General features: G+C 45.5%; 1 protein-coding gene across 1 annotated transcript; it reads right to left on the bottom strand.

Moving 5' to 3' along the window:
- Positions 1-1,063: 1,063 nt before the first annotated feature.
- LOC129346527 (uncharacterized) lies at positions 1,064-23,779 on the bottom strand. Its single transcript, XM_055003869.1, has 9 exons — positions 23,703-23,779; positions 23,070-23,204; positions 22,315-22,432; positions 12,992-13,069; positions 8,354-8,413; positions 7,187-7,251; positions 4,484-4,556; positions 2,738-2,796; positions 1,064-1,244 (listed from the first exon to the last, which is right to left on the bottom strand). The coding sequence occupies exons 1-9, from the start codon at positions 23,777-23,779 to the stop codon at positions 1,064-1,066; spliced, it is 846 nt and encodes a 281-aa protein (XP_054859844.1).
- Between the last annotated feature and the right edge of the window lie 871 nt (positions 23,780-24,650).

The raw sequence follows: 24,650 nt of genomic DNA, 5'->3' as shown, positions 1-24,650 counted from the left end.
CCTGCCTTTCTTCTCATCACTCAATGGCTCATTCATTTGAAATGGACACAGGCTCAGCTAGTATCAGGATGCCCCTGCAGCATGCTGGGAACAAAAATAAAAAATGGGAGCCACCCAACCAAAAGTCAATGGCTGATCAGCCCACGACTGCCATGAGCTCTGCAGGTGGCCTTGGATAAGCCACTCCTCTCAGCCCCAGCTCCCCAGCTGGATTCATAGAATCAGAATCAGAGGGTGGGAAGGGATCTCCAGGGTCATCTAGTCCAACCCCCTGCGCAATGCAGGAAATTCACAACTGTCTCACCCCCACCCTGCAGGTGATAACAACAACAGTGACTTTATTCACTGCTCTGAATGGGGCACTAAATTGTCTAGAAGAGCAGTGTGTAAACATGCTGTTGTTATGATGATGATCAATTCAATTCTTTATTACAGTCAATGACCAGAAAAAATGAGATAAAAAGTGACCAGAATATAACATATAAAATATCACAAATCTAGATGCTGATACTGATACCTTAAAACAAACACTAACTTACAAAATTAAAAGAACCAGGACCAATCACCGCTAAAAACGTAATAGTGCAATGCTAACCAAAAAGCCAGTGTATGCTGACTAACATCTAGTATTTAGATCAGGACTTACTACAAGTGTAGATAAAACTTTGCACAGACCCAGACAAAGTATGACTAAGGGCCAAGCTACAAGTGACGAATGACACTTGAACGGCAAGTGAACAGACTCACGTGTATTCCTCCCTGTTCACTTGCGCTCCACTTGATCACGTAGTGATCACGTAGTGAGCGCACATGAACAGGGAAGAATACACGTGAGTCTGTTCACTTGCTGTTCAAGTGTCATTCGTCACTTGTAGCTTGGCTCTTAAGTATGATTCCTATTTTCAGAACAAAAGAAATCAATGGCAGCAAATAGAAGGCTCCCAGCCCCACGCTTGAGCTTGGCTTTTAGGTACAGACACAAGTTCCTTTCCTCATCATTCAACTTTATTAAAGGACATTTGATCACAGAAGCATCAAAATTTCATTAATATACAGGAAGAGGTCAAATCTTGGGTTTGATGTCGAGGAAGGGAGCCGAGCAGCAGCAAGAACAGGGCTGGCAGGAGAAGAAGAAGTGGTAGAGGAAGTGGGAGACCACCACCAGCAGCAGGAGCAAAGGCAGGGCTTTGGTCAATGCCCAGAGCAGACGCCATGCAGTCCACAGAGCTGTGCATGGGACACATCTGCAAGAGAGGAAGATGCTTTTTCAAACCCTTCTTTCCATGTGATTTTGTCTGCTGCAAAACTTGTGGGCGTTGCAGAGGTTCCCCAGGTGTGCTCTGAGAGGCACACTCGGTTCACATCGGGTGCTGGCTGGGGCTCTGGAAACTAAGAGCCAAGCTACAAGAGACGAATTACATGAGGAGGAGCACATGAAGGGAGTCGCAATGGGATCGGAAGGCTTTGTCAATATTCCCTCTCTCTCCAGAGCCAGGGAGATGCTGCTGAGAGGGTTCGTTAATTTCCTCTTTGCCTCCCAAAGGCTCTGTCAGTTTCACTTCCCCTTATAAGAGGTGAATTGGAAATAAACAAACTGTCATATACTTCTGTCTATATATCTGCCATGAGTATTTTCTGTATTCTGCCCTCTGTACTGATCCTCTGAGAGTATGTGAAGCTGCATATCAGTGGCCTATTTGGCTGGGAGTTGCTTATCTTACAGGTGCCTACTGTAGTGTCTACTTGCTGCTCAAGAATGAGTCCTTGAGTACTGGCTTGAGCCTGGGAACTGAAAATGACCCCATTTTTGCTTCTCTCCTCCAGTTCTTCTCTCCTCCTGTCTCAACCCCCCTCCCCTTCCTGGATCCTTTGCACCAGAATCCTAACTGTCCATATCCTAAAGGCGGGAACTTTCCCTATAACTAACCCCTCCAAACTTTTACACATCACTTCTGCCAATACCCTTGTCTGTGGATACTGATGCTAATGGATTTCTAATAAAGTAACAGCCAGTTTGGTGTAGTGGTTAAGAATGGCAGGACTCTAATCTGGAGAGCCAGGTTTGATTCCCCACTCCTCCACTTGAAGCCAGCTGGGTGACCTTGGGCCAGTCACAGCTCTCTCAGAGCTCTCTCAGCCCCACCCACCTCACAGGGTGTTTTGTTGTGGGGATAAGAATGACATACTTTGTAAACCACTCTGAGTGGGCATTAAGTTGTCCTGAAGGGCGGTATATAAATCTGTTGTTGTTGTTGTTGTTGTTGTTAACTCATACATTGGAGTGTGTGCAGTGGAATACCATGGGGATCTAACTGCCAGAACCTGACACAAACCCTCTGAGCAGGGATCTCCCTGGCTCTGGAGAGAGGGGAAATTGACAAAGCCTTCCGATCTCTTTTAAAACTCAGCTTCCCAGTTAACATTGCGACTCCCTTCACGTGCTCCTCCTCCTGTAATTTGTCTCTTGTAGCTTAACTCTAACCCTCACCCCATGAGCTGAGAATGTGCCCAAGAAACCAACAGGCAATGGAGGACAATCAAACTGGCAGCGAAGTTTATCCTGCATCACTGATCTTATGGTGCAACCCCTGATCTTGTGAACAAGGTCTTGTGATCCTGTTGCCTGGAAGACACTTGACCATCTCACCACAAGCATACCATGCCTGGACTTCCCCTTCTCCCTTTACCACTAACTCCTTTATGTTGTCTCTTTCCATTCCTTCATTTAGCCATTTACCTGGAAAGGAGCTGTTTCATGGTGTTGATTCTTTCTGGTTCCTGGTACAGAAATCTTTTCTGGGAGGACAGAAGAAACCAATGTAAGGCCCACCCAATGCATTTTAATAATAATAATAATAATAATAATAATAATAATAATAGTTTTATTTATATACCGCCCTTCAGGGCAACTTAATGCCCACTCAGAGTGGTTTACAAAGTATGCCATTATTATCCCCACAACAAAACACCTTGTGTGTTGTTGGGTGGGGCTGAGAGAGCTCCTAGAAGCTGTGACTGACCCAAGGTCACCCAGCTGGCTTCAAATGAAGGAGTTATGTTATTATGTTATTACTATCCCCACAACAAACACCCTGTGAGGTGGGTGGGGCTGAGAGAGCTCTGAGAGAGCTGTGACTGACCCAAGGCCACCCAGCTGGCTTCAAGCAGAGGAGTGGGGAATCAAACCCGGCTCTCCAGATTTGAGTCCCGCACTCTTAACCACTACACCAAACTGGCTTTGGCAAGGGTATTGCGCAGCCCCCTTCCATTTCACAAGAAGTAGAGGTGCGGGGTAGTTTCCTGGAGAAAACTGTCCACTTCCTTATGAGTCATATATCTATGGGACTTGGCAGCAAATGCTACCAAATTAGTGTACAATACTTGTAAACCATTAGAATTATCTTGATAGATTGCCCCCTTCTCCCTTGCTGAAGTCAGCACAAGTTCCAGCTGTCCCAACTGCGGGCATCCAGGGCCTCTGCCACCACACACTGTTGGAAATTAGCAAGTGTTCTTCGTTCAGTCATGAAAGAGTTAAATTGTTATTCTGTTACTTGGTTAGTAAACTTATTTGCATAGGACCATTTAGCTGTCGAGTTAGGTTTCCCGCCATAGTAAGGGGAGTCTTTATGCTTAATGAAGGCGATGTGGGATTGGGCGACCAGTTTATTGGGGGGCAATTAGCTAGAAACATATACTGAAGTTTATTGCTCTCTGTTCAGTTCACAAGCCAGTCTAAGATGCAACTCTAACCAGCAAAATCCAGAGGAGTTAGCCGTGTTAGTCTGTAGCAAAATAGTAAAGAGTTCAGTAGCACCTTTAAGACTAACCAACTTTATTGTAGCATAAGCTTTCGAGAATCACAGCAATGCATCTGATAAAGAGAGTTGTGGTTCTTGAAAGCTTATGCTACAATAAAGTTGGTGAGAGCCAGTTTGGTGTAGTGGTTAAGAGCGTGGGACTCTCATCTGGAGAGCCGGGTTTGATTCCCCACTCCTCCACTTGAAGCCAGCTGGGTGACCTTGGGCTAGTCACAGCTCTCTGAAACTCTCTCAGCCCCACCCACCTCACAGTGTGTTTTGTTGTGGGGATAATAATGACATACTTTGTAAACCGCTCTGAGTGGGCATTAAGTTGTCCTGAAGGGCGGTATATAAATCGAATGTTATTATTATTATTAGTCTTAAAGGTACTACTGGACTCTTTACTATTTAACCAGCAAGATGTAGCTAGAGAGCTATTCTTTGTTTTCTACCAATGTAACCTTTTTAATCCTATTATGTAGTAAACTAATTTTTAGAGCTAGTCACGGGAGTGTGTATTTGTTATGTCCATTATGCAAATTCTGCTCTCTGCTAACTAATCCTAACACATTCCTTGTGCTGAACCTGCTTGAACAGACTTATCCCAGTTACCTGCCTCCCCCAACATGCCCCCTCCTCCCACTATTCCGTCTTGTCCAAATCCTGCCTGTCTCGCATACCATCCAGTCTGGCGCTCGTTTGTCCCAAAGAAACGAGGTCCTTGCTGGTTCAAAGAAGACTTCTTTCTGGAAGCTGAAAGAGAACAGAGCATCAAAACCCTAAAAGGAGCATCTGCCCCATTGTGATAGAGACCGTAGAAAGCAAGATGGCAGCGTGACGGAAGAACAAGGCAAAATGTTAAATGATTTTTAGACCCCTTTGCATAAAATCTTGTTCTGAGCAGACATTCAAAGCTGACAGCACACAAAACGCGTAAGAAAGCCTTGCTCCGGTGTCAAAATGCTTCCTCTGAGATATCTTGCTTGTCAGACAGGTCTCCGGTAGGCAAGAAGGGTCACTGAGCAAAGTATAAACATTTTCTTGTTTTGGTTATTATAATTAAGATAAGTAAGGCTTTAACTTTGCATGCATTCCTTCCCGAGGAATATATCAGATATATGGCTCCAGCTTTTCAAATGTTTGTAGAATTCATTTGTCACTCAAGCTTGTCAGAGATCTTGTATTCTGGGGAACGCTCATTTTGCATCATCCGGACAGGGTCTTATCCTAACCTTTGATCTTTTATACTGTACACAAATAGCAATTATCCTGTACGCAATCAGTGCTGAAGGGTATATAAAGCCCTCCAACGTTACTGGTGGGCTTTATATACCCTTCAGCACCACCAGTTTGCGAACCGAAAAACAGCCCGGTTCGTGATGAGCTTTGGTTCGCATTTCGGTTCGTGCCCATCTTCTTAAAATGGTGGTATGTGTCATGGGCTTATTCTGTAAACAACAAACCCCATATTTCTTTATAGACCACTTATTTTGGGGTCTTGATTCTGGGTGTACTCTAAATTAAATCTCCTTTCACAAAGTGACCGGGGGGCCTTTTAATGTCACTTTCTTCCTTCTGCCTTCACAGACATAAGAAGAGCTGGATCAGGTCAAGGGCCCAGCTAGTTCTGCAGCCTGCCTCATACCGTGGCCAGTTCCTCTGGAGACCCAACAAGAGGGCATAGAGGGCAAAGCGTTCCCCTGATGCTGCCTCCGAGCAACTGGGATCCACAGGTTTACTGCCTCCGAAACCTCTCCTACATGAAACTGTCTAACAGGGCTGGATCGACGAGGGGGCAGGGGGGGTAGTCTGCCCCGGCGCTGCCAAAGAGAGGGCACCGGGCGCAGCTGCCAGCCCTGGCAGTGCGCGGGTGGCAGGACAGGCGAAAGGCAGCACGGGTGGCTGGGAAGCCACCTGCACCATTTGCCTGCCCTGCAGGACAGGGGGCATGTGGCAAGCTGGCCGCCCAGTCACCCGCGCTGCCTTTCGCCTGCCCCGCAGGACAGGGGGCAGCTGGCTTGCCGTGCGCCCCCTGTCCTGCAGGGCAGGTGAATGGCATGGGCGGCCTCCCAGCCACTCACGCTGCCGCTGCAAGTTCCATGGCGCACCGGGACAGCCAGCTCGCCATGGGGCGCCACGCACCACCCTGCATGATGACATCACAGAAGTGACGTCATCACGCAGCGCCAGGAGTGCGCACGCACATTAGTGGCTGGTCTTCAGTTGCCCTGAGCGCCGGCAACCGTAGATCTGGCCCTGCTGTCTAACCCCTTTTTAAAGCTGTCTATGCCTGTGGCCAACACTATCTCAACCTAAAAGTATAATAGACTGTGTCCTACCATGCCACTCAGCAATATATGAAGACTAAGCAGCTCCACCTGAATGTTTCCTCCTCTGGAAAAGGCTTTAAACATTGCTGAGCAGAAGAGCATTTTTATTTACTTAGTTCATAACTAGCGATGTTCACGAACCGAAATGCGAACCAAAGCTCATCATGAACTGAGCCGTTTTTCAGTTCGCAAACCAGTGGTTTATCGGAGGGCATTTCTGATGGCCCACGACAAACTGCTAAGATTTTTAGCCTGGTTCGTTTGGTTCATTTTTCAGTTCGTCACTGCAGCCTGGCGCCGATCAATCAGTTTCCTAGGCAACAGGGGGATGGGCTTTCTGCAGACCTCCTCCTGCCCCAGAAGTGACATTTTCACAAACGAACCAGTTTGTGAACTCTGCAATTTCATGCCGGTTCATGGTTCATGAAATACGACAAACCACGAACCGCAACAAACCACCATTTTCCCGGTTCGTGCCCATTTCTATTCATAATCCCTCTTTCTCCCTGAGACTCAAGGCAGATCGCAAAATGTATTTTCAAAATTCTATCAGGCGACATGAGACATCCTATCAGCAATGCAATCAGGCTAGAGTCACAAAACACCTCCCCCCAAAAGCTGCCTGACACCATAATAATGCCCAGGCCACCCATCACCATACTGTTTTCAAGATACTCACAGATTTGCATGTCCATCTCAGTACGACTAAGGACCGTGCTAGATTGGATGGTGTCATGGCCACCACCATTTTAAAGTCATTTAAAAATGCAGGGATGGACTGATCCTGATTGGGCCCACAGCTCTTGTCCCTCCCCCCCCCCACCTTTTCAAGTGCCAACACAGCCACAGAGGGGGTAACCATTTCAACACTTGGTAAGAGATGGCAGGGGGAGAGAAGACTGCCTTAGTCTGCCACACTGCTGGTATGATCAGGATTAGGCCACAGCATTTTTAAATGACTTTAAAATGGTGGTGACGTCCTCGTGGCAGTTATGAAGACACTGTCTCGTCTAGCATGGCCTTAACCAAGATGGTTGATTGGGTTATCCTTACAGATCTGCTTCCAGCTGAGCTTTCATCACGTCGTCTTCCAAGAGGGTGATGTATCTTTGCAGCTCCTTAGAAACACAGAGTGGGGGGAAATCACTCCATTAGTCACGGGGCCTTCAGAGACCCCCTTTTCCAATCGTACTGTGGGCTGTCCAGAAACCATTAAGTGAGGGAGGCGGGAAAGCCATAATAGGTTCTTAGGAACCTACTTTGGCAATCATAATGTGATACCCAGGAGTAACAGACCCTGCCGAGAGAAGGTAGCAAGATGGCTCTCGGAGCAGCAGAAACAATTTAGTAGCCATGTGGTTCATACTCTAGTTTATTTCTCCATTATCTTTAGCAATGACGTATTTGACATCTGTGCCTCAATGCCTAATTCCGACTGCTGAAACAAACCTGAAAGACAGTGCGTTCCTCTAGGAATTGCAAGGGGAATGTCTGTCAGAGAATTTTGAGCCAGCATAGAGAGTTATTATCACTGACCGGCAACTGGGTCCCTGGTATCATACATTCCTAGGTAAGAATGGAAAGAATCATTCAAAATTCATGGGAGAGCCGCAGCAATTCCAGAGTTAGCGTTCTGAGGCCCAAGGCAGAAAATTTAAACCGTGCTGCTCTCCCAATGTGCGCTGATACCATTCTTGTTCATTTCTTCTGCAGAAGAACTTCCCATTGGACTGTGCCCTACAGACCTGGTCTTTTTGTCTCCTATCCTGCTGGCCTTTGGATGTGCCTAGAATGTTAGTGGCCCACCCCGCTGAGGAAGTGGGCTTGCCACATTTTGACCACACCTACAAACTTCTCCACAGATCAGGCTCAGGGGAAATCCAGACTTCCTGTTTGCAGCAGAAAGCCACCACTTCTTTTCTACTTCTTAAAAAAAGCATTAAAAAGCTTTCCCCCCCCTCCCCCGGAGGGCAAGATTCACTGCTTTCTCAGTGAAATGGATTTTGCTGACCAGCACATCTGTCAAATGAGTTGCAAGGGAGGGGGGATTTGGGCTCAAACTGCAAGAGAAAAAATAGAGGGGGTCCACATGTTTGTAGGTCTGTATGCCCCCTTTAATGGCACTCAAAGTGCCCCATGTGAGGTGGCTACCTCTCCCTTGTTTCTGCCTGGCTCCCTCGAAACAAAATATGGCCCGAAATATGGGCGAAGGAGACATACCTGACTCATCAGAGACAGTTCTTGGACGGGGGCACTCAGATTCTCCAGCAGGAGCTGCGTCTGAAAACCCCACCCCGACAGAATATTACTCTTGTGCTCTTGTTCCACTGGCAGCTTTTTATGTATTTATTTATTTTATTCAACTTATACCCCGGCTCAGGGCGGCTTCCAACAAAGATATGCAATTAAAATATACAAGAAAGGCATCATATCAACATGAACCTAATAACATAAAAGAATCCAGGTGCCTCTAAACAAATCAGGCTCCTGCAAGATCACTATAAACCATGGGCGGTTATATAAATCCACAAATAAATCCAGGGCGGTTGCAAAAAAGGGGCATGGCGGTCAGAAAAGGGGACAAAAGCTATTACACTCCAAGTCTCTCTACATGTTACTCTACTCTACACCTAGGGATGTTCAAGTGAACCTCATTTCACTTGTCCCCCTTCCAACTTTCCGTGCACTCAACAGCACAGTCACACTTCAATTTGCTCCCTTTGAATACATTCAGGTGTTTCATATCAATTCCTCCTCAATTGCTAAAAGTATCCCAGTTTCCCCCACCTCCATTCATTGAAATGCAGATCTTGACATTTTCTCTCACCTTAAAGAAATGCAAACTGGCAATCCAAAAGAGCCTACAGTACTTGTTCTCACAACAAAAACCTAGCTGCATTGGTGCTTTGCCTTCCAGAATCACTTGTAGATGCAGTCATACAAACAGAGCTCCTGTGAAATCAACACGTGCATTGAGCATGAAAAGCCTGCACGTGAATTGAGGACTAGACATACCATCCTGCACTTGAGCTTCCCTAGGTACTTAGTAACATGTAGAGAGACTCTCTGACAGGCGTCTGACTAAAGAAGCCTTAAATCTTGAAAACTTAAACCCTGGAAATCTTGTTGGTCTTTCATGTGCTACTAGACCTAAATCTTGCTGTTACGTTCTGACTTTCTCCACAGGTTGCTTTCGCATGGAGCTCTTGCTCTGCCACCACCACTACCCCAAACTGCAGTGGTTTTCTTTCGGGCTTCTGCACATGCAGTCACCCACCTTTGGGGTTCCTCCGGCTCTGCTGCGCAGTCTCCAGAATCTGGTCTGCATCCAGACATCATTGGATATTGTGCTATAGCGGTCCTTTACAACTGGACTGTCTTGCCTTTATCCATACAGAGCAGTTCACTTGCAAAGGATTGCTATAGCTCAACAACAGTGCTATAAGAACCATGTTTGGAGGCAATTGCTCTGGTATGATCATTCCTTGAAGATCGTATTCAAAGCAGGATTGGGGAGACTTCAACAGGAAGGTGTGCATTTTCACACCTCCCCACCACACCCAACCCATTTCCTCCCCCCGTTTTCCTCCATTCCCCTCTTCCCATTGGTGGCAGGTTTTGTTCTTGTTAACTGATAGTTGATGTATCCTTATAGAGTCCTAACATTGCTATTTTAAAAAACAGCAAACGCCTCCCAAAGGCTGGGGCAGGGGGATGGGAGGCACAAGGGGAAGGCACAATAGAAATCCACGGGCAGAGGCTTTGCATTTCATAGAATCGTAGGGTTGTGACCTACAGGGTCATCTAGTCCAACCCCTGCACAATGCAGGAAATGCTCAGTTACCTCCCTCCATACACACCCAGTGACCCTTACTGCATGCCAAACCGGCCTGGGGGAAATTGCTTCCTGGCCCCCAAAGTAGGGATTGGCATTTGCAGTGGCGATGAGAGCAATTGAGGAAGAGCCCCTATGAGGAAGAAACCATTGTCTAAAGGAAGGAGTCTGTCTCCTGTTCACTCAAACGCCCTTGGAGCCCTCCGACCTTGTGGTGCTGCATCCCTCCCTGCCACCCCAAAACACTGTCCGTACGTAGTACCTACATTGCAACCAACTTACGGCAACTCCAGCAAAGGGCTTTCAAGGCCAGTGCGAAGCAGAGGGGGTTGGCCAGTGCCTTCCTCTGCAGAGACATCTTACATGAGGATGCTCAAGTGAAGGGAGACGCAATATGAGCCAGGAAGCCTAGTTTAAAAAGAGCCGAAGGCTCTGTCAATTTCACCTCTCTACACCAGAGCCAGCAGAGATGGCTCCTCAGAGGGTTTGTTAATTTCATCTTTGCCTCCTCCAAGGCTCTGATGAAATTAACAAACCCTCTGAGGAGTGATCTCTGCAGGCTCTGGTGTAGAGAGGTGAAATTGACAGAGCCTTCTGATCTGTCTTTTTAAACTATGCTTCCCAGCTAACACTGCATCTCCACTTGAGCATCCTCGTGTAAGATGTCTCTTGTAGAGAGACTCTTAACAGGTGCCTCTTGGGAGTGGCAGAGAAGCCTATAACTTCAGCTGGTGCCTTTGTCAGTAGGAAAAGGCCCCAATGAGTGGCCTTCTAGTCCCTTAAACTCTGTTTCTGACCCCAGAGATGGGATTCTGCCCTGGAACCCTCATTTCATTGATGCAGGAAGTGAGAGACTTCTCCAGACCCAGGAAGAGCAATATCTCACAAATGAAAACAAGGGCTCTCTTCCCACACCAGGGCAGGATCCCAAAATGATCACTTCCATCACAGCAGAAGACGCTTCTCAACCCACTGCACGCTGCGTCCGTGGGCTCTGCAAAGCTCTACCTGCACACAATGTCAAAAATATACTAGAAATACTGTATTGGATCTGATCCAGTCCACTAATGTCACAGCACCTCTGTGAGGGGGATTCTCAGACACTCAAATGAATCCTGCCTTCCCCAGTGCAGTCTACTGCTCTGCTCCCCTCTCTGCAAGCAGCGGCGGGGCCCTTTAAACTCAGCCCCGAAGCTTTCCGAAGCATTCCGAATGCTTTGGAAAGCTTTGATTAGGAATTTTCGAATCGGATATCCCTAATCTTTACAGATCAGGTCCGATTCGGGTAATTTACCCGAATCGGAAACCCGAAGCGCACACCCTTCAAATACTTGAAGGGCTGCCATATAGAAGATGGCGTGGAGTTGTGTTCCGCTGCCCCAGAAGCTCAGACCAGAACCAACGACTTGAAATTAAATCAAAAGAGCTTTCAGCTAAACATTAGGAAGAACTTCCTGACAGTTACAGCAGTCCCTCAGTGGAACAGGCTTCCTTGGGAGGTGGTGGGCTCTCCTTCTTTGGAGGTTTTTAAGCAGTGGCTAGATGGCCACCTGACAGCAGTGCTGATTCTGTGAACCTGGGCAGGTCGTGAGAGGAAGGGCAGAAGGGGTTGCATCAGTGCTTAGTTCTCGCGGCCTCTTCTTACATGCCCAGAGTAAAGCTGATTGCCACCTTGGAGTCAGGTAGCAATTTTCTGCAGGCCAGTTTTGCTAGGGATCCTAGAGGTGTTTCGCCATCTTTGGGGCATGGAGGAGGGGTCACTGCAGCAGTTGAGGGAGTAGTTGAGAATTTCCTGCATTGTGCAGGGGCTTGGACTAGATGGCCCTAGAGGTCCCTTCCAATCCTATGATTCTATGAAACTGGAGTTTCAGGAGTGGGTGAAACTCAGCAGGGATGCGATGCCATGGAGTCCACCTTCCAAAGCAGCCATTCCCTTTGACTGCTGCTGCCTGGAAATCAACATTAATCCTGGGAGAACTCCAGGTCCCTCCTGGTGGTTGGCAGCCCTAAGGAACTGTGGGCATGGTGGCATGAATCACCTCCCAAGTGTCCTCCAACTCCAATGGACACAGCTGACTCGGCAGCATGTGAAGTGCCAGGCCCTCCAGCGCACCGTGACTTTTACCTATACTAGATGCAGTACATTTCTCCCCCTGCCCCCTTCAGATATTTCATTTCTAAAGACTCTAAGGGAGAAATGATGACTACTGGCTCTATCAACTCACACTGACACCATGCGTATGAAAGACATCTCCAGGATCTCCCCAAAGAAATGTGAGGCCCCTCCAGATTACAGCTGGTGTATATGAGTAGGCCACGAACACGTGCCCTTTGCACAGCCTTCCTGAAGGAGCCCTTTGTCCTGTCCCGGCCCCACGTGCAGTTTTGCCTTTTTTGGCTCGCCCAATCTGCCCTTGCCCACAATCCTAAACTAGAAAAGGGCATAAGCCCACCCAACAGGAGCAACAACAATCAACTGCAATGTCTTAAAGTGAAACTCTCATATATAATTTACAAAGTGTCAAGTGCATACATAATCATCATACAATCGTCAATCTTTTTACAAAACTCATGTCAATCACTACGGACCCAACAATGTTGCTAAGATCGTTCAATAATAGTAGAGGTAATAAATGAGTCAATAAACACACAGTCTTAAATACACAGAATACAACCAATGGTTACGTATTCTGGCCACAGTGCAAATACATTTAATCTATTCTTAAGAGTCCAATAAAGGTTCCCCTTCCAATTAAGGTGCTTTTTTCTTCTTTTGCAGAGACGCCAGAATGAAGATGTTTAAAATGACAGCAAACGTCCATGACACACGGTCTAATAATTCCCAAGAGTGTAACTTAAATTGATATCTTTTTCTGTTCTCACTCCAGGTTGGACTGTCACAAGAAGAGGGAGCACAGCCTTCCCCCCCCCCGCCCCCCACCCCGGCGGCCTGATGAGAAACTTGCAATTTAATTCTGATCAGTTTCTGCTTGCCCACAGCCAGGCAAAACATCCGGAATTACCTTCAGTTTGCAGTCTTCCGTTCTCATCTTCTTCAGACGGTCGTTGCCCGATTTCTCCTCCAGCTGTCGCTTGACAACCTGTGTGAAAGTACAGCAAGAAGCAGCTGTGTTCCAGCAAGGCCTCTTCACTTCCTGGGACTTCAGAGGCCAGCAGCTCTGAGCCTCGCTTGACATGACAGGTCACTTTTGGCCAGGTCAGAAAACGAAGTGCTTCAGTTCTGACTGCTTGGCTCAGGCTGCTCCTGGCCTGGTTTAAAGTCTAATCGGGCTCCTGGTGCCAGGGAAGAACGCATACACCTGTACAGCGCTGAAATATTGTAAGGTTGTAAGATTTGGGGGCAGAGACTGGGAAGGGCAGAGGTTGGGGGGAAATCCTAGCAGCAGGAATGTAAAGCATCGAGTCTGCCATTTCCACCAAGTAGTAAAGAGTCCAGTAGCACCTTTAAAACTAACCAACTTTACTGAAGCATAAGCTTTCAAGAACCACAACTCTCTTCATCAGCTGCATCTGATGAAGAGAGCTGTGGTTCTTCAAAGCTTATGGTTCAGTAAGGTTGGGTAATCTTAAAGGTGCTACTGGATTCTTTACTATTTGGCTACTACAGACTAACACAGCTAACTCCTCTGGATCTATTTCCTCCAAGGGAACTGATCTCTGTGGTCGGAAGATCAGTCGTAATTTTGGGGAGAACTCCAAGCCTCTCCTAATGTGGGCTGGCAAACCATCCTTAAACCAGTTGTGAATATTAAACCTCCAATTATATATGTTACGCACGCAATCCTTTTTTATATACCTTGTAGATATATTCATAAAATTAATGCTTTGTTTCAGAAATTTAAGTGGCGATCAACACCACCCAATATTTCTTTAAAGAGGATGCAACTTTCAGTTAATGAAAGAGGATTTGGTCTGCCGGACTTTAGTGCTTATCATCAGGCATATTTGTTAACGTGTACAAATTATTGGGCTCGCTCCTCTCAAGTGGAATATCCATCTTGGGCTCTCTTGGAGGCCTCTTTTTTGGAACAAGTTTTTAAGTGGAATGCATTAGGGTTTACTTATGTTAAAATGGGGTTTATTCCTAGAATCATAGAATCATAGGGTTGGAAGGGATCTCTAGGGTCATCTAGTCCAACCCCTGAACAATGCAGGAAATTCACAGCTACCTCCCCTCCCCACACCCCCAGTGACCCCTGCTCCATGCCGAGAAGATGGCAAAACACCATCAGGATCCATAGCCAAACTGGCCTGGGGAAAATTGCTTTCAAACAATTCAACAATTTTTGCAGCTAGCGTAGTATGGCACATAATATCACAACAATATCAATCTGACCCTTCTCACATGCTAAACTAACATTATAGTTAGATCCAGATTTAAAACTTGGGAAGAAATCTTTCTTATGAAAGGCTTGGTCAGATAAGGGAATTTTTACTTTAGATCAATTGATAGGTAACGATGATGAGTTCTTGTCATTTTTCCAACTGAGGTCAAAATATGCTTTGCCAACTTCTCCTGAATGGCAATATTTACAATTGCAACATTTGTTAGTGTCCAAAGCGAAATATTTATATACTATTTATATTGTATATAAATATTTGAGGTTAGTTACGAAATATGACACACAGAGCCTTAAAAATTAATGGAATAATGATCTGAAGTGTCCAGTTTTGCTAAAGCAGTGGGATAAGGCTTTAAGCCACATACATGCTGCTACTATGGATCTTAAGTTGCAACATATCTTTAGCATATATTGGACACCACAGCACCTTTTTACTAAAGATTTAAGCACAGTGTCTAAGTGTTGGCGGCATAATTCACAAGCTGCAACTCTTAAACATGCTTTGGTCGCATTTAGTCATTCAGTCCTGTTGGAAGGAAGTTATTAGTCATATTAATTTTGTGTTAGAAAATTTATTTATTTATTAGTCTGTTAGTGTATAGTTAAATTCCTGGCCTGTCTCTTGGGATCTAACTGATGGTCAAAAGAAATGGACCCTCTGTGCCCTTAAGAGTTGCTTAAAAAGACTTCTACTTCAAGACTGGAAAGACAAAAACCTACTTCCTATAAATCACTGGATTGAAGCTCTTATAAACTTATCTACATTTGAATGTATGGACTTATTTTTAGATATTTGGAAATCTTTTACAGGTACCTATGTATAGATTTGCTAATAGTGTTTTTTTTTAGCCAGCACTGTTTTTTGCCCCTCTGTTTGCTTTTTTTCCTGTCTTGCACTAATAAAATTATTTTTAAAAAATTGAAAATCCTTAGACCAGTTTGTGTAGTAAGAGTGCAGAGTGTTGAGTAAAGTTTAATTTTTAGTTTGTCTTCCATGGCATCATTTTCGACAGTAGCACACGTTGTCCACTGAAGCTCAAAGAAACAATTCTTCGGCTTTTCTTTGTAACTCTTCAGTAGGGCCACCCACTTGGAAAGAATGCTCAGAAATCTGGGATGGAGAAAATTCTCCGTGGGAAATGGTTTGAAGGCAACTACGGGCTCATCTCGGGTTCCCCCACTCAAATCTGTTTGCCAGCCACAATTACAGCAGGACTCAAAAGTAATAATTGATTAGCTTTGTCATTAAAGCAGGATTTTTTTTATTTCATTGTGCTGTGCTGGCTGGCAACGGATTAGATCTGAGCTGGCACCACCCCAATTGGGATAAACAGTAACGAAATGGAACTATTCTGGAATCCCTCAGAACCAAAACACCCCTAGAAGTCATGCCTTTTGACAGCCACACATGGGTGGCTTGTGCTGCCGCTGTCTTTTCAGTGAAAAATATTACTATAAATCAGGTTCCAAAGAAAGATGAGAAGACAACACAGAAAACACACTGCCGTGCATTGGACTGACAAGACCGTCTGGATTTTCCATTAAAATGGAACATACAAATGTTACCTGTGCCAGACTAATATGACTAGCAGGGCACCCTGTTTGCAGCCTGAAAGAGCCTGGAAAAATCTTGATCTGTTCCGCTTCATCTGTAAACTGGACTTTCAACTCCAGCACTGGGGACCAAAGCCACTGGGGACAGTAGCAGCAGCACTCACCTTATTTTCCAATTCTTTTACACTTTCGGCCATTCTCTGTTTTTTCTTTTCCTAGAATTGAATTAAGAGAAGGAAGAGTTCTCATCTTGCGTCCTAAACACTGATTTTTCTGGTTTGGTGCTATGGTTATTAATTTCCTCTCGTCAGATACAAAGAAATCAACACATATTTCCCTTTCTTGCCTAGAAAGCATTCTGCGTACAACATGGAGCAATATGGAGCAAACAACAGCCCTGTAAGGTAGGTATTATTACTCCCATATTGCAATTTGGGAGCTGCAGCTGAAAAAACATTTGCATGCCTAAAGCCACCACTATTCGTTTTAGGGGGTATGAGATTTGAACCAAGGACTTCTTCACCATAACCCAGTCTCTTAGCCATTACACTACATCCTATCAAAATAAAGAAAGCAATTTTAAAAAGAAGTTATTTACTTATCAAAATTAAGCAGTACTCACTGCCATAAGTATAGCAGCACATACTGGATCAGTTCAGACGATTAATTAAACCAGGGTTTAATTAAATGAGCTATGGCGAGTGTGGTTGTTTGAATGTGGGCCATTTCACTGACTACGGTTAGTTAGGGTCTGTCAGAGCAGGATCTCAAGCCATAGTTTCAAGATGTTTTATGAACCACAAATTGGGAGGTACAGCATGATCTCGTCAGATCTTGGAAGCTAAACAGGATTCAGTACTTGGAGAGGAAGAAATCTACAGAGGAAGGCAGTGGAAAAAACCCTTTGTTCCTCACTTGCCTTGGAAGTCCTTTGCTGGGGTTGCCATAAGTCGGTTGTGACTTGACGGCACGCATGCACACATGCACACACAGAGTCTCAACTATGGTTTCATGTAATGTGTGGATATGGGTTCAGTTTGTTGTTTGCTCCGCCCTTCTCAGCTGCAGAGCAAAGACAATGAAATCAGCATTTGTCAAAGCAAACCAGGATAACTACCTGAGTCTATCTACACAAGACGTCTTACATGGGGATGCTCACGTGACTTACATTCGGTGAGTCTCTCTACCCGAGATGCCTCGGCATGTCAAAAGTAGGGAGGCAGGATTGCAGCAGTTAAGATGAATGTGTTACCAAGAGTAATGTTTTTGCTACAGACAATACCAATCATCAGAGACTCCAAACAATTTGAAAAATGGCAGAGGAAAATATCAGATTTTGTTTGGGCAGGCAAGAAGCCTCGAGTGAAAGTGAAAGTTTTACAAGATGCAAAGGAAAGAGGCGGAATGCAACTGCCCAATCTGAGACTTTATCATGATGCAATCTGCCTAGTTTGGTTGAAAGAATGGATGACATTAAAGAACAAGAAACTATTAGCCCTAGAGGGATATAAAAAAATATTTGGATGGCACGCATATTTATGGCATGACAAAGTAAAGGTCAACTCGATGTTCCTGCATCACTTTGTTCGGAGAAGTTTATACATAATCTGGAAGAAGTACAGAATTTATCTACAAGAAGGAACCCCTTTGTGGGTGGTTCCATATGAGGTGATAGACCCGAGAGCTGTTGATAATGAACAACAATGTTTAACGTATAAAGAAATAACTAAAACTGAAGCATCCAAACTTAGAATAAAGACACAAGAGGAACTATCACCTAACTACGATTGGTTCCAGTATAGACAGATCAGAGACTTATATAATTCGGACTCTGTAAAGGGAGGTATACGAATAGAGAATTCGGAACTAGAGCAGACCCTTCTTAAAGAAGATAAGAAAAGAATATCCAAGGTATACCAAGTACTGTTGAAGTGGTATACCGAGGATGAGATAGTTAAAACACAAATGGTGAAATGGGCTATAAACTTTAATAAAGAAATAACAATGGAGGCATGGGAATACTTGTGGAAAACTACAATGAAGACAACGACATGTATTAATATCAAAGAGAACATTTATAAAATGATCTATCGTTGGTACATGACACCAAAGAAGATTGCGCTAGGGAATTTGAATACTTCTAATAAATGCTGGAAATGTAAGAAGCATGAGGGCTCCCTCTATCATATGTGGTGGTCGTGTGAGGTAGCCAGGCAGTACTGGGGTGAAATAATAAGAGAAATGAGTGAAATTTTACAATTTCAAATTAATAAGAACCCAGAACTCCTGCTACTGAACTTGGGAATGGAGGGAATTCCAGCCCAACACAGGACGTTGATATTTTATATGACAGCAGCAGCTAGACTTTTGTATGCGCAAAAATGGAAAGTACAAGAAGTGCCAACTATTGAAGATTGGACTTACAAATTGCTGTATATGGCTGAAATGGACAAGATGACAAGAAAATTGAGAGATCTGGACTCAGGGCAGTTCAACACAGACTGGGAGAAGCTGAAACAATACCTGGAGAAGAAATGGGAGGTGGGAGGAAAACTGTGGCAGTTTGAGAACTACTGAAGTATTGAAGTAGAGGGGGGAGACTTTACCGGGGGGAGAAGAGATAAATGTGAATTAATAAGCAGTCAGATTAATAGATTGACATATATATAGATATATATAGGTTAACAAACAGAACATAGAGAAAATAATTAATTATAAGGACTAAATATAAGGAGCGATTAACTAACAATATTTTCTTTTTTTTTCTGACAAGTTTTGTACCAAACTGAATGTCTGAAGATATAGATGGGTCAAATTGATTGACTACGTGAGGAGAGATATATAGAACTATTATAAAAAGATAGAGTGAGTAATATATATAGAGAATAAGTCAAATTGTTTGATATAAACGAATGTATGATCTATATGGTTTATGATATATAGAAATACCTGAAATTGAAAAATTGGGATAAATTGTTTATCTAAGATGGAAACAAAGACTTACAGTTTGGGCATATAATGTTAAAAATAGTTAAGGATGTACTGCTTAGAATAATGGAGAATATATATTTGTTTTAGATAGAGGAAGCTAATAAAAGTAAGGGAAAGGGGACAAAGGGTTGGAAAGCTGTTGGAAGTCAACAAAAAGGGGGGGGAAAGGGAGGGGGTTAGAGATGAAAAAATTGGGGAAAATTGAATGTAAATGTGGAAATAATGGATTCTAACCCAATAAAAATTTTTCAAAAAAAAAAAAAAAAGTAGGGAGGCACAATGCTATCTGGAAAGCATCGTTTTAAAAGACAGAGCTGGCAGAGATCATTCCTTAGAGGGTTTGTTAATTTCTTCTTTGCCTCACTCAAGGCTCCGTCAATTTCACCTCTCCAGTCCAGATCGCAACCGGAGAGCAGCAAGGAATGGAAATGGGCTGGAGCTGCCTTCCAGAGCCAAACCTGGACCGGGAGAGGTCCTGATGGGTTGATGTTTCCCTTCTGGCATTTCACAGCCCTTCCACACAGCTCCAGTGTATAGCAAAGCCTTTGCCCTGCCACCGGCTCTGTCTTTTATAAACTGCCCTTCCCGGCTACCACTGCAGCTCCCGACACGTGCTCTTCACGTGCCAGATGTCTCATGTACAGAGACTCTAAGTGGTCTTATATTCAAGCGTACTCTGTCTCCCTAGCAATGCAATCTTTCACTTGATCCTACTTGTGTAAGATGTCTTGTGTAGAGACTCTCTCTTCCTGTAGGCTGAATCTGCTTTCTCCAGCCATAGTGGAAACAAACCATGGTTTCACAGAATGGCTCTTTCAGGACACGTTATGCTTTGCATTGTTTCCTTAAAGTAGCACCATTTGGGGGAGCATTCACATGATGTTATCCTCTAATTGTCCAGCTTCCATGTTTCCCTCTGCTTTACTGCAGTCTTTCCCAAACCTGATCTGCTTTCACACAGAGATGACTCACTGCGGAGTTATAAGGGAAAAGGTAGAGACTGCATTTTTTCCTTTTTCCTTTCCTTTTTCCTGCAAGGAAAAGAGCTAGAGACTTGCTTTTAAAAAGTGAAATCTGGGAATTAGAATATTATTGCAATAGATGGTTAAAATGTGATTTGCTTATTACTGATTTTTTTTTAAAAAAAGCTTGAAAATAGCCCTCCATTGAGAGAGGAAATGGCAGCCATGGGCGCTGGAGCAAGGAAAATGACGTTGACAGGGCTTGTTTTTCTGGGAAAAGAGGTGGTGGAACTCAATGGGTTGCCAGCACAGGGGGCCACTCCTGGCAGGAGGTGGTGTCCCTGGTACCATATGTGCATGCACAAAGTGCGTGCACACTCCCAGGACCGCACAATGACATCACTTTGGGTCATCTGGAACAAGGGGTTAGTTTTTTAAAGTTTAAATGACCCTTGGCGAAAATGGTCACATGGCCAGTGGCCCTGCCCCCTGATCTCCAGACAGGGGGGAGTTTAGATTGCCCTCAGCGCCACTCAGCAGTGCAAAGGGCAATCTAAACTCCCCTCTGTCTGGAGATCAGGGGCGGGGCCACCAGCCATGTGACCATTTTCAAGAGGTTCCGGAACTCCGTTTCCCCGCGGTCCAGCTAATAAAAAGCCCTGGGCATTGTGGTGGGCAGGACCTCATTTTAAAATGTTGTTCTTCAGGACATTTTATAGTCCACTCAAAGACAATCAGGCCAGTTTATCTTTTTTCTTCCCAAGCACAGCCCCCAGATACTGACGCACCACATGGAAGAGGAGAGCGATTGCGCTGCTGCAAGTTTTGTGGGATTGTTTTTGGGGTGACTGTTAGGCAGGGCTTTTTTTCAGCTGGAACACAGTGGAACAGAGTTCCAGAACTTCTTGAAAATGGTCACATGGCTGGTGGCCCCGCCCCCTGATCTCCAGGCAGAGGCGAGTTTAGATTGCCCTCCGCGCCACTGGAGTGGTGCAGAGGGCAGTCTCAACTCCCCTCTGTCTGGAGATCAGGGGGCGGGGCCACCAACCATGTGACCATTTTCTCTGAGGGCAACCCACTGAGTTCCACCACCTCTTTTCCCAGAAAAAAAGCCCTGCTGTTAGGATATGGAAAAGTGGGAGGGGGGAGACAAAGAATTTCTGGGTCAGAACAAGACCTATCTGGCCCAGAGTCCTGTGTGAAAAAAACCCTCATCAGGATATTGGTTTTTCTCTTGCACTGGCCCCTGTTTCCCATGTGAGGTAGTGCTGAAGAATCACAAGGCCAGTAGATGGTGCTAGGGCACTGAGGTGGAACCACGTCCATCGCTGCCCTACCCACCAAGAAGGCCAAGGGAGGGGAGACTCACTCGAGTCTCTCTACACACTACTAAGTCCCTAGGGATGCTCAAGTGATCCTCATTTTACGTGTCCCCCCTCCAACTTTCCATGCACTCGATTGCACAGTCACACTTCAATTTGCTCCGCGTCATGCGTTCGATATCAGTTCCTCCTCAGCTGCTAAAACTATCCCAGTTTCCCCATTTCACCTCCTCCATTAATTGAAATGCAGATCTTGACACTTTCTCACACCTTAAAGAAATGCAACATTCAAAAGAGCCTACAGTACTTGTTCTCATAGCAAAAACAGAGCGGAACTGGAGCTCTGCCCTCCAGAATCACTTGCGGATGCGATCGCACAAAGGGAGCTCCTGTGAAATCGGCATTCCTGTGCATTGAGCAAGAACAACCTGAACATGAATTAAGGACCACACATACAATCCTGCACTTGAGCATCCCTAGGTACTTAATAATGTGTAGAGAGACTCTGAGAATCTTTCCATGGACACTCTCCATAGACACTGAAATCCCAGTGGCTGGTGGGAAGCTGTCTGTCCTATCCTTCCAAAGTGGCAAGGCCAGAACTAGCTTCCCCCCCGACACACACCGAGAGTCAAGCTACAAGTGACTTTTTTTCATGCGTAGAACACTTGATCATTTTCGCAGGTTTTCCTGGGAACTGAAGTCCAAGTGTCCTTCCCCTCTCTGTTAGAATCGCTGCCTGAAGAGCCAGAGAAAGCCGGCGGCAGCAGCAGCTTTTGCAAATCGTTCCTCCAGTCACAAGCCTCCTCTCTTTGGGGGCGGGCAGCTGCAGCTTTCTCCTCCCTGGGCGTCTTGCTCCCGGGGAGCTGCTCTGGATTTGCAAAAGCTGCTGCCGCCGCCGGCTTTCTCTGGCTCTTCAGGCAGCGACAGAGAGGGGGAGGACACTTGGACTTCAGTTCCCAGGAAAACTTGCAAAAACGGTCAAGTGTTCTACGCGTGAAAAAGTCACTTGTAGCTTGGCTCTGAGCAGCAAAATGCACAGGAGTTCCTTTATGTGAAGAAATAGCGCAGTGATGGGGAACCGACCTCGTGGAGGGGCCTGTGGGGGGGAACGAGGGGGTTCTTAATATCCCCTTCCTTCCAGGGCTCTTACTTGCTTGTGGATGCACAGTCGGTACTTGCAGCTCCGGCTCCAGCACTCCTGCAGGGACTCCTGCACTTCCTCCAGCTCCTTTTGCAGTGCCTGGATCTTCTTCTCCAAGGGTTTGAGACTGCAGAGAGTCAGCAGCCTTTGTCTCCAGGGCCTGCTGTGCCAGTCACCCAAGGACAAGCCCCTCCCTTCCTGCCAGATGCGTCTGACCCTCCACTTGGTGCGTACCCTGCAGAGCCGACCAAGATGATTCTGCCACCCTCACCGATGCGCCCCGTAATCCAGAAAGCATGCCCCAGGATCCCTTGCAATGCTGCAGTTTGCAAGAGGAGGGAAGAGTAGAATGCGGTCACTCTAGGACTTTCATTTCTCCCAGACTCTATGGTATACCACTGAGGCCACTGTCCAAAGCTACCGTATCCTCTAGGGAACTGATACCAGCTGTCTGGAAGTAAATCCAGGAGAACTCCAGACCTCACCTGGAGGCTGATAATCCTATTGTAGATGTTTAGTTGTTGAAAACACTAAGGGAAAATTGCATAGACCCTCTCTACTAAGAAGCTGGCGGTATCAACCAAGGGTTTTACGGGTGCTCCTTCCTGTTGGCTGAGCGTAAGCAGATACCAAGCAGGGGGGAATCTTGCTAGAGCATTTTCCCATTGTGCCTTTCTCTCCTGTCCTCCAAAGGAACTCTGCCACGGAGAACAGGTGGGGTCTCCCCATTGTACCCCTGCTCTTTCAGCGCCGGAGTCCCTCACCTCTTGGCCTGCTGCAAGGAGCAGAGCTGAGTTTGTTCTTCCAGCAACATCTCGTAACGCGTGTGCCAGACTTCCCCCTTGGCAAGTTCTTCGTGGATCCACTCCTGCAGCCAACCATTTCCATTCTCAGGGCTCCTAGGGTTAGATAAGGAGGGGGGAGCCAAAAGAGAGCTGATGGATGGGGGGGGGCTGTCCTCAGACCTCCTGACTTGCTTTCTAAACCCAAAATTGGGGTTGGGGAATCCAAGTGAGAGAGGTGTATCTAACCCTTTGCACTATCTTCACAATAAAAACCCAGTCTGCTATTAGCCCTGCAATAAGGGGGGGGGTTACCTGCATTGTACCCCCTCCATGGTGCTCGAATCAACCTTCACCCTCCTCTGCAGCAAATCAACAGATGTGCCAGCATAGCTTTAGAGACATCCGGAAAGCTGTTGGGAGAGTGACTCGTTTGAGGAGGGCGCGGCTGGGAGAAGGGAAAGGGGTATGTCTGGCATACCCCAGAATGGACATGTGCCACAAAAGCCACATGACCCAAACACCACATGCAGGCTTTGGGGAAAGACACTTGACAAATTGTACATGTCTGTCACTAGGAGTCTGGACTGAAGGAGGAATTAACGGAGCATTTACCAGATTTCTGTCAACTGGGAGGTCACCTGGAGACATGGATCTGCTGCCACCAAGTGGCAGTCTTGTAAGAGAATCATCGCCTAGGCCACTGGTTACTTAGCAACCACCTTAGTCCCACTGCTCTGGCCTTGCAGGCATCTCCTTCCCTGTAGGGTTGCCAGCTCCAGGTTGGGAAATTCCTGGAGATTTGAGGGGTGGAGCCTAGAAAAGGTGGGGTTTGGGGAGGGGAGGGACCTCAGTAGGGTATAATGCGATAGATTCCACCCACCTAAGCAGCCATTTTCTCCAGGAGGACGGATCTCTGTGGCCTGGAGATCAGTTATATCTCTGGGAGATTGCCAGTCACCACCTGGAGGTATTATGTATTAACAACCTCCAAAATGTCCTCTCATTAACAGCCTTGCTGAGATCTTGCAAGGTGGAGGCTGCGGCTTCCTTTACCAAGTCATTTTGGGTCTTTCTCTTTTCTTACTGCCTTCCACCTATCCTAGCATTATTGTCTTGACCAGAGAGTCTTATCTTTTCATTATGGGACTAAAGTTCAATAGCCTCAGTTTTGTCATTTTAGCTTCTAGGGAGAAATCAGACTTGATTTGATCTAGAACCCACTTATTTGATGACTTCTAGATTTATGGACTGTGGACATTAGAAAAAAATAGAACTTTTATTTTTAACATAAGAGTAATAGAACATTTGAAAATACTAATACTTGTTGAGGAGAAAATTGGAAGCTACCTTTTAGTATATGTAGTTTTTCTTTACCTTTTCTGTTATTTTTCTTTCTCAGTTGTCGTATAATTGTTTCTTTATGTTTTTTGCTTTTTATTGTATAAAACTCCTAATTTTTTAAAAAATAGAATCCACTTATTTGTCTTTTTGGCCATCCATGGTATCCATAATACGCTCTGCCAGCACATTTCAAACGAAGCGACTTGATGGCACATAGCA

This window comes from Eublepharis macularius, chromosome 19 (genome assembly GCF_028583425.1).
Source record: "Eublepharis macularius isolate TG4126 chromosome 19, MPM_Emac_v1.0, whole genome shotgun sequence".
In the NCBI taxonomy this organism is placed as follows: Eukaryota; Metazoa; Chordata; class Lepidosauria; order Squamata; family Eublepharidae; genus Eublepharis; species Eublepharis macularius.
Note: the sequence above shows the minus strand (reverse complement) of the source record. Positions and strands in the feature narration are given on the sequence as shown.